Source organism: Chrysoperla carnea, chromosome 1 (assembly GCF_905475395.1).
Source record: "Chrysoperla carnea chromosome 1, inChrCarn1.1, whole genome shotgun sequence".
Taxonomy (NCBI): domain Eukaryota; kingdom Metazoa; phylum Arthropoda; class Insecta; order Neuroptera; family Chrysopidae; genus Chrysoperla; species Chrysoperla carnea.
In genome coordinates, this window is record NC_058337.1 from 126,022,553 (window position 1) to 126,039,373 (window position 16,821).

General features: G+C 29.7%; 1 protein-coding gene across 1 annotated transcript in view; it reads right to left on the reverse strand.

The window, feature by feature from the left end:
- Positions 1-16,525, reverse strand: part of LOC123294508 (zinc finger protein 1-like) — a 244,663-nt gene extending 228,138 nt beyond the window's left edge. Inside the window, exon 1 of the mRNA XM_044875561.1 lies at positions 16,312-16,525. Coding sequence (XP_044731496.1) covers positions 16,312-16,423 — 112 coding nt within the window. The 5' untranslated portion in view covers positions 16,424-16,525. The remainder of the gene's footprint in view (positions 1-16,311) is intronic.
- Positions 16,526-16,821: the final 296 nt, after the last annotated feature.

Sequence of the window (16,821 nt, forward strand, 5' to 3'; positions counted from 1 at the left end):
TCAAGCTCCAAAACGAGGCTAAAGAGCTTCCAAACTAAGCCAAAGAGATTCATCAAAATATGGGTTTATTTTAATTGTTATATCATTTCATTCCCTGAATTTTTGTCACTCATGAAATCTCTATTAATATACTTCTATGAGTTTTCCAAGATACATAAACGAACTTTTGTATATTTTTTCATTTCACTTGCGAAAAATTAATTTTTTTATTTCACCAATGCGTTTGCTAGTGATATATTTCGCAGCGTATTGTACCTTCAGATACACAGACAGGTACAAATCTATTTTGCACGAACCTTGGTAACAAGTTAGCACAAGTTGGCCACTTTGTTGATATAAATCGAATACAACTTTTGAAAGTCCAACATACTTTTTAAATTATGACTTAATATCCGGAATAAAATCCTGTGGTAAAATAAAAAGAGAGTCCACCCAATATAGTGTACCTGTTTAATGAAATAAGTAAATTAATATAATCAGACCTTTATGTAATCAAAAAATCCAAATTTTTTATATTAAATAAAAGTAGAACGAGTATATTTTTTTAATACAATCTTCAAACACAAAACAATAAATATTTTAATATAATTTGTATTTTCTTATTTGTTCTATGACGACTGTTCCAATAATTTTATTTAAAGCCAACCTCATAAAACTGAACCTACATTATCAAAGTGAAACTAAATCCACAAATACACGAAAGAAAAAAAGACGTAATTTGATTTCATTTAAAGATTCAATAATATAAATCCTACACACAATAAAATCGAACAATGCACCTTTCTATTCATTCGTTATCACACAGTGGAATTCATTCCTACCCTCCCTATAAATAGAAAAAACAACTGAAAACCTGGACGCGTAAACATAATAGTGCTTTATTTATCATACCTTATATATATTGATTATAATTCCCTTTTTTTTTTCATCTGTTATTATGCGGCAGGATCAGGGTTTTAACAACAACAAATGCATCTGAGCGAATTGATTGAGCAGCAGAAGCAACTTGGTGATATACTTAAAATATATTGCAAACATTTTATTCAGTTACTGACAGAATGTTATTACTTCCACCTGGAGAATCGAAATCAAAATGTTTATGTTATCTTTACAATTAGGTACGATAATGCAACATGCGATTAATTTGAGATAATAAGTGTTAACAAATTTTTTAAAAAAAATCGGGTACGGAACCCTAAACTTGCACTTGAAAGGTATCTAAAAACACTCTCCATTAAATTACCTTTCTCCCTAGAGCCTTCTTCAAACTGAACTGATCTTGAGGATCATCGCCTATTTTTTAGTTGTTCCCGGTAGGGATCCCTAAAATTGCACTTGAAACATAGCTAAAAATACTCCCCATCAAGTTACCTTTCAAACATGGACACTCAGACAGACAGACAAACATAGCGGTCAAAGTTATAACACCCCCTTTTTGGTTTGGCACTTAAAAATGCGTTTTACTTCAATAATACTTTCGTGTTTTCAATAAAATGGTAGGAAATAATATAACCAATTTTAGAGAAATTTATCATTGATCATGTTTTCTGCAAATTTTTAGGCTTCAATACAATTGTTATACAGTTATTACTTCATCTTCAGACCTGCACAACTGCAAAGCGAAGCCTCACATACGCCAAGGATTCGAACATTCTGGCCGTGGATTATATATGATTTTTCTATATCCCCTACTCCAAATAAGGCCTTCCTATACAGACCAAGGAAAAGTCTCGGCCTTTATATCACAAACGCCAAGACATCCAACACTCTCTCTGTAATTTGAAGCTCGCTCACCAGAGTTAAATGCAACCGGGGCAGGTCCTATTTTAGGCTTACAGAACAAATGACAGATTTTTCGCACTCCGTTGAAAAGAGTATAAAACTGTAAACAACTTTTTTATTCCATTCTTCTCGTTCTTTTTATTTTAGAATGTTCGAAGAGATAGGGACTAGTGATCGGAAAAAATATACCCCGAACAATTAGATCGAAAATTTTACAGACCCGAGGTATTGTTGAAACTACGAATTTATTGGGCTGAATTTGTCGACTATAGAGATGTTGATTCAGTTCTGAAGTTTTTAGTCCTTGCATACAAAAATTGGACACTTTTACAGAAATTTTTTTGGTATATTTTTCATAAATCCGTTCTAAGGTAAGTGGTTACACCCTACATGCGGATTCATTATTAAAACATGCCGATCAGGTCAGCATCTTAGAGTCGCGAATAATTTATATTAATAGATTTAGTCCGCCAGACATTTATCTGACCTTGAAGGTCATATCCACCACCGTTTATATTATATTTCTCCCCCTGTGATGACTCGCGTGCACTACTTACACCCTGAATGCATCAATAGAACGTGTGCTATATATAGTAATCAATTTTTTTTTCGCTCTATTGTGTACACTTAATCCCAAAGAGAAGTTTTACTTATATTTATTCCCCCCGTGTGTATGTACATGTATTTGAATACCTTTTCATTTTAAATAGATCTAATAATAATTTAAGGTTTATTGTATGTTAATTACTTTCAGATTTATATATAAAGGTATATATATTTTTATTTTATTATAAAGGTTATAGTTATGGCTTTATTTGAATGAATGTATGTACGCGTGTCATTAATGCCATGCGGGAAAAAAAACTTGTTTATGTAAGGATTTACCTTATTATGTACGTTACGGTGAATTAGAATTGTTATAATTATTAACATAAATATTTTGAATGCATAAAATGCTATTTATTTCATTATGGATTTTTTAAAAACATTCCTGGGAAAAAGGAATCTTTTGAGGAACATACACAAGACATATCTGGTATAGACAGAGAGAACAAAAGATTTTCATTAGTTGGTTTCATGGCAAATGAAAAGCCATGAAAAGATTGATATTCAGGGTAGTGCAAGGAAGTGAGTTAGAAAACGCTGTAAAAAGAAATGCCACCAATTCTTCCAATATCTTGTAAACGAAAATTAGGAACTGAAGAAAGTTAATTGTTTTTAAGAAAATTCCTTATAAGTATTAACTCCAATAAATAGTCATCCGCGTAGACAATTTTGCAGGTGAGTCTTGATGTTATTCAATAATAATAATGAGGTTTAACCTCCGTTTCTCTGACATATACGCCTATAACATAGGCCACCCACTTCATTATTTGTTAATATTTATTTAATTAACTTTCATACATATTTACAATTACATTTTGATGTGGGTGGAGTTGGATACTTCGTTCTTATCCAAACGACGACAATATGATCAATTTTACCGCCCCCATTAATTATAATTGTTCACACTGCCTCTGTCTGGATTCAAACCCGAAACCTAAGTCTACGTCGACAAACGGTCAAAGACTAACGCCTTAGACCGCTTGGCCATTTAGGCTCTTGATGTTATTCACAAATTTCCACACCATTGCGCTAGGGATTTGCACGTCTTGTCGGATTCATTAATTCAGTGCTTCAATATTGCTCTGATAACACATTTTATCTAGCGTAAGCGCAATGTTTAGGTATGCACAACTCAATTGTGACAGAAAATGGGAAAGAATGACTGGAAAATGAGAAAGAGGGAAGAAAAAAATAATGATCAACTGATTTCAGATACAATTTACTTAATCAATCCAATTACAACTTATTTTCTGCAATTTACTTTTCTTAAATGTTTCTTAAGTATCTTTTGCTTTAAGAATTCCAAAACAGAGCTTCCAGAAAACGGGAAAATCTTCAGATTTACGAAAGGTATGACTTATTCGATCATTTTTTGTCTTGAAAGTTTCGGCTACAGAAGAGTAATTTTCAGAAACCAGAAAAAATCAACAGTATTTTTTACATTTTTGCATTTTTTTTAATATTAGGTAATCGACCTAGTCAGTTACTGTTTGTAACGACTTTTTAAGTGAATCTCAAATCTCTAATTCCTGCATGGGACCTTAATAGGATTGCAAACGTAACTCAGTATTAGCACGTGATAATTCAATAAATTTTATGAAAAACAATTATTTTTGTATAAAAAGATTTGAAAGGTTTTGTAAGCAATATTTTTCGATTATATCAAATAGCACGTTTATTGCACAAGAATTTGCTTAAAGTGCGTGAAATATTTTCATTTTAATGAAAAATATAGAGCATAAATAGACAAAATTCCCTTACACAAGATCTTTGTCCATCAAAATGTCTTTTTTTTCTTCTATTAATAATATACCCAAAGGAAAACGAGTATATATACATATAGGTGTAGTCGAAGGTATACGTATATTAAATAAGATAAAATAGTTCAATCATAAATAATATAATGTATCAGATAAGGATAGATATAAACGTATAATAATATTAGATTCATCACTTCTACTTTACACAAAGGTGTAGAGATTTCAACTTAGAAAAGTAAGTTTTGCAAAGTCAGCAATATTATTATTATTTCACTTAGGTGTAGGTAGGTGAATGAGACCTTCTTCTTGACTACCTAGGTTATGAAGAAGGTGATATGTATATATATACATTATGTTCGAAAATGTTTGAATGTTAGCTAATCAAAAAATAACACATTGAAAACACTTTCGAACCAGATCATGTACGAGCAGAAAAGGAAAAGTCGGTATCTTGAAAATAAAGTAAAACAACATTTAAATAACCAGACCTTTAGTGATAAACAAAATCAAGACCAAAATCATATTTGGGTTCTTACTTTTACAAATTAGACTTGATGTTACCAATGTGCAAGATCATAATCAACATACAATACAAAGATGCAAAGCTCTTTGAACTAAGCAATAAGACAATATTGGTTAAATTTGGTCTAGTCTGACTTTTGCTCATCATTTTCGTAGAAATCAACCATTCATTCTCTCATTATAGCTACGAAAGCAACTTAAGTCATACGAGATTAATGTTATTAATTTGTTGGTCGCTTTGTAGAGTGAGACATAAAGTGAATATATGTGACGGACAGACATAAAGTGAATACATGTGTAAAGAGCTGAATGAGATCTAGCTACCTAGTGAATTTAAGTATGTTCATAGTATAGCTCAGGAGTGGAACATAGCTTAGGATTCTCGGGTACAAATACGGATATATATATATATATATATATATATATATATATATATATATATATATATATATATATATATATATATATATATACATTCAAGGACGTTATATGATCAACTCCCCATGTAGATGATGGTGCTAAAAACCTCCCAAACAATCCACCTTCTGGTTTCAATTTGTTATTGTTTATTAAGAAGTTCGAATAATGAAAATAGTTCTTAGTTAAGATGTTTGTTTCCCTACAGAATTGTAAAAAAGTTTTGATTTATTGCACGGTACATACATTTGAACCAAATACTTGCTTTGTAGTCAAATAATGTGTTATTTTTAACTTTACAATAAGACGCAACTACAAAAATATATAATATATTGTGTGCTGCTTACAAATTTGATAATATAGATATCTCTCTTCAATCATTACTACTCTAACTATAGTCGTCTCTGTTCAGCAAATCATGGATCTTCGATGAACACAAATTTAAATTAAAATTTTGTTTTTATATTTTCGACGATCTTATATTTTTATGTTTTTATTATAAACTATAAAATTGTCTAAATATTTTGATAGTTTTTTATCACACTCTCTAGATTTTTTTATATAGAAATATCCAATTGAAAAGGATAACCTATATGATCAGTTTTTCAGCCAACTTTAAACGATAAATTAATAATAAAAAGCCCGACGACTTGAGAATTTTTTGTGATTTTTGGAAACTTTGAAAATCAAAAAATGTATTTATAAAGTTTTATTGAATCCCTAGTATTATTCAATCCTTGCAGTACATGTCGATATTATAAATTTTTCTATTAACTAATTTATAACTAATTTAGGAATTAAAACCATTAATATTTAATGTCTTTCGGTATTTTTCGTTGAGAAAACTTCGTATCTATAATTTTAAAGCTTTATAATTTTAAGAAATGAGTCTTTTACTCACACTTGATTATATGATAGGTATAAGAAAATTATATGATGGTGGTTTAGTCATAATAACATTTCAGACGACACTATAATATGTGCTGACGTCAGTATAGGTAAAATTGACTGTTATATTACCTCTTACTTCTTATATCTATAATACAGACACATATACTTAGTCAGTCCAACACTACTGAAGTTTGAATGTCTTTTATAACCCTCCACCATGTTCTTCATATTCGACCATACCTACAATATCTTTCAAGTCAAACGATTGGCCTTAATACTCTGTTCTGTTGGTTGTCTTTCTCATATCTCTTGTCATAACTTATATAACTAAACCATCTGCATCAGTTTCATCTTCTTTTGTTACAGGGAATTTAGTTAAATGATTTTTTAATAAAATATAATATAAATCGTATTCCGAATTTATGAAATTTTTGGATCATTTTACAGTTTTCGGATTTAGCCAAATCCTTAAATCAAAAATATTTCAAATCATAAAGAAATATTCACGAAATAAGTAACAGACTCAATAGAATAAATATATCTTTGAGGCGAAACACTTTGCTCGACTTTAAACATTTCGAAAGCTTTTATATTCTATATGTATTTCCAACGGCTATAGATACTCTAAAGTTTTAGGGAATTATGATCTTAAAAAACACAAAACTATGATTTATTCGTAAATTTGAATTATAGTTTTCGTGATCGTCTGAAATCGCTCCTAGATTTTACTCTTGGTATTGGTTTTTTGGTAATATCTCAGAAACTAATGGTCAAATCCTAAAGTAAACAAAATTTTTGAATATTTTAGATTCATATTGATTTTTATCCAAATTCGAAGAAAAAACTTTTTTAAATTTTTCTTGGTTTTTCTAAGAAAACCCCTTAGAAAAAATCGAAAAATTAGAAAAAAGTTTTTGTTTCAGAATTTGTTAAACTCAGTTAAAATGGAGTATTTTTAGCCCAAAAATGCAAAACTCAAGCTAATTGATGATTTGTTTCACAGATATTGTCGAAAATCGTTTATGAATAGGGGAATTACGGAGAGATTCAGTCAATGTAGCGAGTAGCGTTTAATGAATACAATTTTTCAATTTTTTAATCACATTTACGTTATTTGTTAAGTTATATCGAAATTGGAAAAAAAAGTATATCCCAATTTTTGGTTATTTTCTTGAAGGTTAAAAAATCGGAAAAATCAGAAAAATGTATTTGTTTTAGAATTTCATAAAACACAAATTCACAGATGCGTTCAACTTATTACACCCCTCTTTGTTAGCGGGGGCTAAAACCAAACTGAACACTTGACATAAATTTACCTTGAATTGGGATCTATATAGATAATTACTTTATATCGACCTCTCTGTATTCGTGTCTAGCCTAGGTACATACAAAAGTTCGTATTAGCAATTTAAGTTCTTCAATATTTTCTATGAAAATCAAACCACATACCTACTACACTCTCATATAGGTAGGTATACACACGACAATTCATTTTCCCTCTTGGCGACATGATTTATCTTATATGAATTGACTATCTTTTTCTATTTTCTAACACTTTATTCATTCTAACATTCACCTATATTATAGTTATAGAAGTATAATATATAATTTAATTCATCTTTCCAAGAAATTTATTTCTGAGTAGAATAGTTTTGTTGTGGTTATAGTTATATATATATATATCTACCTTTTTTCGAAGAAGGTAGAAATATATTCTAATAAATTACTATTTATACATGTGAAATATGATAACCAATTTTTTCTAAGGGAAGTAATAGAAAATATATATTTGTAGGTGTCTAAAAATTGATCGAATTTGCGCAGAAATTCTTGGGAAAAACATTATTGGGAACAATGAAAAGTAGTTTGGCGTTCCATACCAGTAAGCTCCAAGTCAGGTCACCTAAATATTTCGGTTTGTAATTAACTAATAAAAATTAACTTGAAGAAAAGTTGTAGAGTTTGAAGGTAGATATCATGTTCTAATTAACAGATTGGACCAAGTTCTTCGAGTTTCTGTAATACCCAATTTATATCGTAAACGGTACGGGATAGAATTACACTTCAAATTAGAAAGTTGATCCTCATAAAAAAAACTACGAGGAGCTAAAAGTTATCGGGTAATAGAGGAAATTCGCCTATGTCCAGGACTTTAACCTACAACTAGCGATAAACTTTTAGTCGTATTTGCTTGTGATTAAATGCAATAATAACATAATTTTAAGTGGCATTTCCTCCGAAAGCTAATATTTTTCGAAAAAATGCTTCAACTTTTTAATTTCAAGTGTTATTCTATCTCTTACCATTTTGGATCTAAATCTTCTATGAAAGAAACTCGAAGAACTAGGTTCAATCAGACGTCAGAATGTCTCTCATCAAGCTCGGCAACTATTGTCAAAGTTATTTTTTGATTGGTTAACCACAAAACGAGATATTTTGGTGTATAGATTAAAATAACCCATCCTGTATAAAAGCTTGCAACGACAACAGAAAGTTGATTTGATGATTCCTAAATTCTGGGTGGTTATTTTCTAATTGAAATCAGGTAGATATGAATTACTTCGGGCAGTTGAGGGCACAAGTGACTCCGTTAACTTGTGCGCCTTCTCGAAAAAAGCTGTGAAAATAGCGATCAAACATATTCAAGTCATTTTAGTGGAGCTCTAATTTTAATATGCTTTTTATAATTGAAGGATGTATAGGTAATTTCGATTTCCAAGACAAAAATTCGATTGTTTTAAGTACTAACGCGCCTATCGCATTGCCAAACATACTTTGATCCTGACCAAATTCAATAAGGAGAGAAATAATCGAGATTCAAACAACCTTAAGAAAAAGTCTCGAAAACGTTGCCAACAATTATTCCCACTTCATATGCTCTCATCAAGGAATCAGATCAATTTCAAATTAAGTCATGATTCTATCTGTTTTCTGATTCTATCTATCGGAATGACAGTAATTTTAGAATGAAGTCTAGTCACTTGTGAGTGATTTAGTTAATTATCACTGGATTCGACTATGTCTTAAAATTATGATTTAATTATAAAACTAATAATTGAGTTAGGTTTATAATAAATCATATAACAATTTACAGAAACAAAAATTGAAGTATTCATCACAGTTTGAAAATGGATTCATTGTCCGAAACATGTCACAACATATTGCAAATGTAACAAGTTGAAAAACAAAAGGAAAAAATTTTTGAGATGAACGAGTAATTTTATTTTCATCAAAACCATGTTTTTGGCGCAATAGTTGACACAGTAAAGGCCATATTTCAGTTCCGTCTTGAAATCAATTTTTTCATGGCGTTGTAAGCTTTTATTCTACAATAATTTATTATAGTACTCAATTTTATAAGTTGAACTAATGAAATCATCTTTAATAAAAATAAATAAAAATGTATTTTTTTTATGAGTATATATTTTTATATTGATAATAAGAATTGAAATTATTAGTCATCAATCGCGCATTGAACACGAATAAAAATATTTTATTTATATGTAACAATATATACATATAATGTGTAAAACCAAGATGAAGGTGAAGTAATGTTAAGATGGTGCGACTTATTGGCGCCTAGTAACACCTGGAAACCATTAACACTTATAAAGGGAAATATAATATAAAACTATATACAAACTGTGATGATGATGCTCTGTGAAGAAGACGTGCTTGCTCTCTCATGGTGGTATAATAGGTATATACAGAGTAAAACTCTTATTATGTGAACCCCACCTTTCTTTATTTCTAGTAAGAATAAACCGAGTCAGTTTTATCCCTCCATCCATATTATGTCCAACAAAAAACTTGTTTATAATATGATCTCATCAATAGTAACCGACCATTATAGTTTACCTTTATAAGTATCACTGTATCAGTTACTTAGTCACATACATCGCCATTTTTATTCATTCTTCTTCTTGTTAGGTGTACCTATTCAAGAATGAAAGAACAAGCAATTTTGGGTGTACATAATGGTAGAGAACAAAGAAGGGTTTGCGAGTACTCATTTTGATTTTAAGCTATTTATAAGATCATGTGAATTTTTATCATTCTTGGTAAATTATTAAGATCCAAATTGGGTTTCCTAATTTTAATTTAAAGAAAAAAAAAACAACACACAAAATATAATATTATTTTACATAATTTTTAATAATCGAAAATTAGGAACAGTCTATAAAATATGAAAAATTATATCAGTCCAATAGCCGCCTCGGGGACGTTTCCAGCAAGTTTATTCGTTCGAGGCAATTTTCCATGACTTTTTACAAGTTTTGTGGGGTTATTTCGGCTATAACTTGACAAAAAATGTTACCTTTTAAGTGCCTTTTATGTTGCAGGTTTGTTGATATAGACGCGACTCTTAATAAAACCCTACAAATCCATTTGCGTTTTCTTGACTATTGCACGCTGTAATGAAACACACATCTGACTCTATCTCCAATATACTTACAGTTTCCTCAAGTTTTTGCACAATGAAGCGAATTGTTCGCTCATTAGGACGATTAAATTGGTTATAATCTCCAAGCAAAAATCTATATATAGGTCTTTCATAATTATTATTTCGTAAAACAAGTGAATAATTTGAGAATTGAACTATTGATAAAGGGATTCATATTTAAAATGAAATGGTTTAACCTAGCATTTGACATTTGAAACAAGCGAATGTATTCATAGCATTCAAATTAACAGAGTTGCAAACATAGGAAACTAAAATTGGATCACCTTTTAATATATTGGGCATAATTTTCCAACAAATGTTTATCCGGGCAAGATATGGTAATTAATGGAATAGGAGGGTATATCTGCAGAAGTGCCCTTAAAGATTGCGTCACGCTCGTAATTTGTCGATCGTATTGTCCGACCAAGTCTTTTGCACCGTTTATCCAGCCCGACGATCGAAACATGCCAATAAACATAACATTTCTGGTAGTCACTTTACATAAGAACGTGAAAATGACATGTTTACAAAGTCAGACTGGATAAGCGGCGCAAAAAATTTGTCGGACAATACGATCGACAAATTATTCATATATTTATTAAACATTTCCGCAAAAACCAGTTACCAATACCTTGTTAAATTTACGTGCTACGGACGGTGGACTCCAACCAACATTCGTCGGATAAAATTATCTTTACATTTAGACCACAAAATCTTGCACTTACAATAAATAAGAAATATGTGATCGTAAATAATCAAAACACGGGTGAATTAATTAATCGCTACAATTTAAAGTATGGAAAACTCAACAAAACGAAGGCACTCACGAAGCTTGGAACTTTTGGGGACTATAAGTACAGATTGAAGCAAGTTGTATACATTAATCGAGAGAGTAATTTATAAATAATTAAAAACAAAACTATAAATAACATTAAATAGTTAATGATTTTTTGTGTTATAATAATTATAATAAGATTTAATAATAATCATCAAAATAAAATTATAAGATAAAGTTAATAAAATGAAATTTATTTTTTCCGTTCAAAAAATCTATATAAGAAAATAAAGTAAAGACATTTATAATAATATTATATTTACTGATAAAATTCTCATTTATAATAATTATTAATAATAATAATTTTGAAGTAAAATATATGATTTTAACCTTTATAAACCCATTCAGTCATCATCTTCATCATCAACTTCTCTATACATGATGTATTTAATGTATTTAAGAAATTGAAATGACCAAACTGCCGCCATTAGTGTAAATATATTGCGTGTACCTTTTAAGCTTAAGCTTCGGTATGATGTGTTACTCACATAAGGAAGTTAGTAGTTATTTTTCTACTGACTGAGTAAACCATGAAGCTTATAAGAAGGAGAACGATCGCTATAGAAAATATTGTCCCCGAAATATGGATAAAATAAGTGAGGCGCTGCGACCGCTAAGTAGTATCAATAAAAGCGGGCTGTTGTGCGTTAATTTGAAATGATATATCAATTTGTACATTATGCAACTAACTTCGTCTACTTGTACTCATAAACAGCTAGCTTCGGAGATACAACTTCTTGATGACAGCGCGGCTGGTGGCTTAAAAATGAACTATAAATTATACAAATTTTCAGGGACAGGTGCGCTAATGCTTTAGTACATAGCGATCTTTCTCCTTCTTTATAACCTTCATGGAGTAAACTGACTTCAGACTATTTTTAACCCCCGACTAATAATACAGTTAAAGGTGTTACAAATAAAGTAAAATGAAAGAAATCGTTCGCATTTTGCTAAAACCTCATGGAATGTGTTTCTCAGGTGTCAAATATCATTAGTAACGCATGAGTTAGTACCGCAAATGTTTCTATTTGTTAATAAACAATAAAATGTTAATTCAATGGAATGGTTAATATTAAAGTTGACTGACAAAATTAATAAATAGGCAACTTGAATTACGTATACGTTATACATGTATAATATTTTTAGATTATTTGAAAAAGTTTTTTTTAAGTGTACTTTAACATTGACCGTTTCATTGAATTAAAAATTTATTGTTTATTATGCGAACGGTTTCTTTCATTTTTGTTTTATAAGCCGATTTTTGTAACATCTTTCACTGTACTATAACTAAGACGGGTGTTATTAATTAAACGAGCCTATGTATTTCTGACGATGCCTGTAACATCATAGTTTCTAGCCGGAATAATCAATTTGAGTTTTGTTTGAATAGTTATTTGATCGAGAATGTTCTTAGTAATTTCTAGTCACGGACATGTTAAACTTATAGCCTCACCCCCCCCCCCACTTGTTAGCCGAGTATTCAAAATAATTAAGCACATCTGTTATATTTATAAGAATAAATATTGTGTCAAAATCTCGAATAGTTTTCTGTCGTTAACGCATAACACTCTGTATAAATTGTGTTAGTATTTATTGATCGATATATTATTATTTGATAAAATTACTTGGAAACGTTTCACTTAATTGCGTAATAGGAAAATATTAAAATACATATTTAATTATTTTAATTACAGTTTGAAAACACCTTTTGAACTTTGAAAAATATAGTATTTCTTTTGCGATAACAAAAACCGTTTTTTTTTACGTAAGTAGACGGTACTGAGATTGTTGTGAATACAGCTATAACTTCCGTTGAAATGTATTATCCAGTGAACAATTCTTCGTGAGCGCACATTAAGGTTTCGCTGATTAACAAAAATTAAAGGTTTAAAATCTGATTAAAAACAGATTCATGTACGATGGCGGCCATTTTTCCCCGAATATAATTCGAAACTTTTTTTCGTTTAAGGGTTAAGTGACGGCATGTGAAGTGAAGGTTAGAACACAATAGTCTTTGTATTTAAAATTGAACTTTCCCAGCGAAGCGGGTTGTTCACAGTTAGTTTGGTATACTATCGAATTAAATCAATTGTGTCGTCAATTACTCCTAGGAACTATAAATTGAGAATTGAAACGGCTTAACCATAAAAACAAAATGTAAATGGAATTATACTCATATTAAGTAGGTACTTATTCAGTTCGTTTGCCCTTTTTTCCAAACATAAAATTACCTGACCTGTATTATATTTCGTTCAATAAAACATAATTAATATTTAAAAAAAAAAACTACAGATAAAATTTTTCAACAACAAAAATTAGCGCATGGTCATAATTGTACAAAGAGCATTTAATTATATTTTTTTAAATCATACGACTTCAATAAAAATTTTTTTTTAACCGTCAGCACTCGTGTCTTTTGTTCGGTAAACGCGTCATGAAAGATTTGCTCACACGCTCTAAGCATGCGTCAAATATTTCGCTCGTTAAATATTCATTAGCTTTGTAAATCATAACCTCTACATGATTTGATGTTAATTTATTTTGTAATGCACTAGTTAATTAATAATAGTTTGATTACGAGATTATTGAATGATGTTTGAAAGTAAAAATATTAGAGTAGGGAAATAATCTTAATAACTCAACTCATTTTAACTAATTTCACCAAATTTATACCACAAGTATTTTTTATTACCTTAGTACGACTAAACTAACGAAAGTACAAGAACAGATCCGAAAATTTACGTAGTTGATATTTCTTTGCTTACACTTTTACTCTCGTGATGAGTAAAATTATCACAATTTCTGAAGGACTTGAGAGAATTTTATTTAAAACAATTGTAGATTGGCTGATAAAAGCTGAAAAAGTAATAATTCGGAAATAGATAAAATTATATGAAGAAAGTTTCAACCCCATATACCATTTGAAAAATAAAAGATATTGTTTTAAATCGAGTGTGAGCAAAACGCTCAAAACCCGAGTGCTGACGAGATAATAAATATCTATGGAGAACATAATAATAGCTTTTTTTTAAAAATATTTTATACACTGAAACGCACACGGTGCAATAATATAATTGGCAGAGGTTATCTCCACGGATGCTGACTTATTATGACTTGTATATGTTTGACGTCATAACCTCGATTTCTTCATTGTAAACACTGTTCCATGATTGGAAAAAGTAATATGTTATCTATTTTTCAATTAATTAGGTAGATTAAAACAAACACAAAAATTATATTTTATTTTATGAATAGAAACTGATCGAAGTTTCAGTGATAATAAAATTACCTCTGGAAGGGACCTTTGTTATTGGACTTTAAAGTAATTTATCCTTTATTAATTTCAATTTGTGTCCATTCCTTAAATCAATCAAAAGGGGGCTACAATAAAACGGTGAACTCTGGTTAAATAAATTCTTGGTCAATAAAGGTACTATCGTCTGGACACAGGCACACACAATACAGAGGTTTATAGAGAAGTTTCCCACCAAATTTCACAGGAACCGGTAAAGAAGAACTTTTGATATCATGATAATCATCTCGAGAAAAGCGAGTTTTAAGTTTGAGGACACTTTGGATTAAACGGCGGTCCCAGATCCATACATTGGGCCTTTTTCTACTTCATATGCAATGTTTTGCCAAGTTATTTCTGGTAACCGTTTTCTTCTGTTTTGCCTCTTTGAAGCACCTGAATTACGCAGTTCAGAGCGATCAATTCGAACTTCATTAACAGAAAATTCACTCTATCCTCGAAAATAATTTGAATTTTGAAAAATCCGTTTAAGGACATATTCTTAAAGATTTAACCTTTGAAAATATGCAAAAATAAATCCAAACCAATTTTTTTTTAAATTTCTAGACCAGAATAAGTACCGCCTTAAGATAATAGAATACCACCCAAAAAGCTGTTTTATGTGTGCCAAATTTTACACGTCTGGCCAAGTTTCTATTCAATTTATTTGGTTATAATTTATTTGATTTATAATCAAATAGCAGTTTTCTTGTCAAAATGTATTGTTAATACCATAGAAACAAAATAACAAACATTTAAAAATATTAATAATGTAAGTCAATTAATTATTTGTCTTAATTTTGACACCTCAAAACGCAATTGTTTTAATTTTTAAATTTGACAAATATTAAGAGAATTTAAGAAACAGTACAATTTTTAATACTTTAACAATAATTAAAGATATTCTCAATCGAATAATATCGGGCTTCTTACTTCGAAAATGTCTCATTCTACTGATGTGAACAACAAGCTGTTAAGCGAAGATGGGTTCTCATATTAAAAACTGGAAATTCCATTTGTTAACAAAGACTTAGGCGCAGAAAACGTTAATTTTGATTTGTCATCATGTGTTTGGATTAATTAAAGCTTTTAAAAAGTTCAAACAACTTGTAGGAGTCATAGCCACACGTAAACAGAGCATGCGCATTGTAGCGCATGCGTGTTATTTCAATTTAAGTTAAAATCATATTGAGTTTTAACTTTCATAATACGTGAAACATATTTTTAAAACGTAAAATACAAGTTACAATAAACATATCAAAACAATTAATCATTCTTAAAAGGCAGAAAGACCTTTTTACCTCTAAAACTAAAATATAAATGACACTTTTAAAGTTTTTTTTCAAAAAAAGTTTCTCTTAACCATATTCCCTCTTAAATTGATACAAAAATATGACGAAACATTTACATATGTTACCCAGAGAATTATAAACCAAAAATTATATTATCATTTGAAAAAAAAAAGTTTTCATTTTTTTTGTGTTACGTCCGTCGTTTGGTGCTGTTATGAGAGTCGACAACAAAGAATATGTGACAACAACAAAAGTCAGTTATATGGTTTGTGTGTCGATGTAGGTATTTCTACTTCACCATATTATAACGTCGAGTCGAGAGAAGAGAGGTAATCGACCACATGTTGAATACAACCAAAATAAAACCGAAAAAACACACAGAAAAATAATAAATAATAATAAAAAAATATACGTATATTATTTATTATACAAAAACAACAACAAAAATTATTCTACATTTTTCTATTTACCTTGTTTTCGTCGTGGTTTCGCTTGTTTTCGCCGTCCACGACCTTGAAAATATAAACTTGTCGTCGACGATGATGTTGACGTCGGCATAATGTTAATTTGTGTTGTCTCCATGGAAACGCCATACGTTTATATACATACACTCACAAATTTATAATTTTCTTTTTACGTCAAATATATCACAACAATTAAAAGAACACTATTCATTTTATTTGATTCATTTTAATTCACTTTTTGTTTTTTATTTAGCACGACAAAATTTATTAACAAAACACAATCGACAAACGACTAAATTTATTTTTTTCTTTTGTTTTTTTTTTTTTTTTGACAAAAAAAAAAACAAATGAATAACTATTTATTTATTATTTTTATTTAACATTAAAAAAAAAACACGATCTGGATATGAATGTAGACAATACACTACTGAAACATGCATTCCCTACGGGCAAATGTATGTAGAATCATCTCTCGTCGCAGCATCCATTGGTCCATTCAATAATAATAATAAAAAC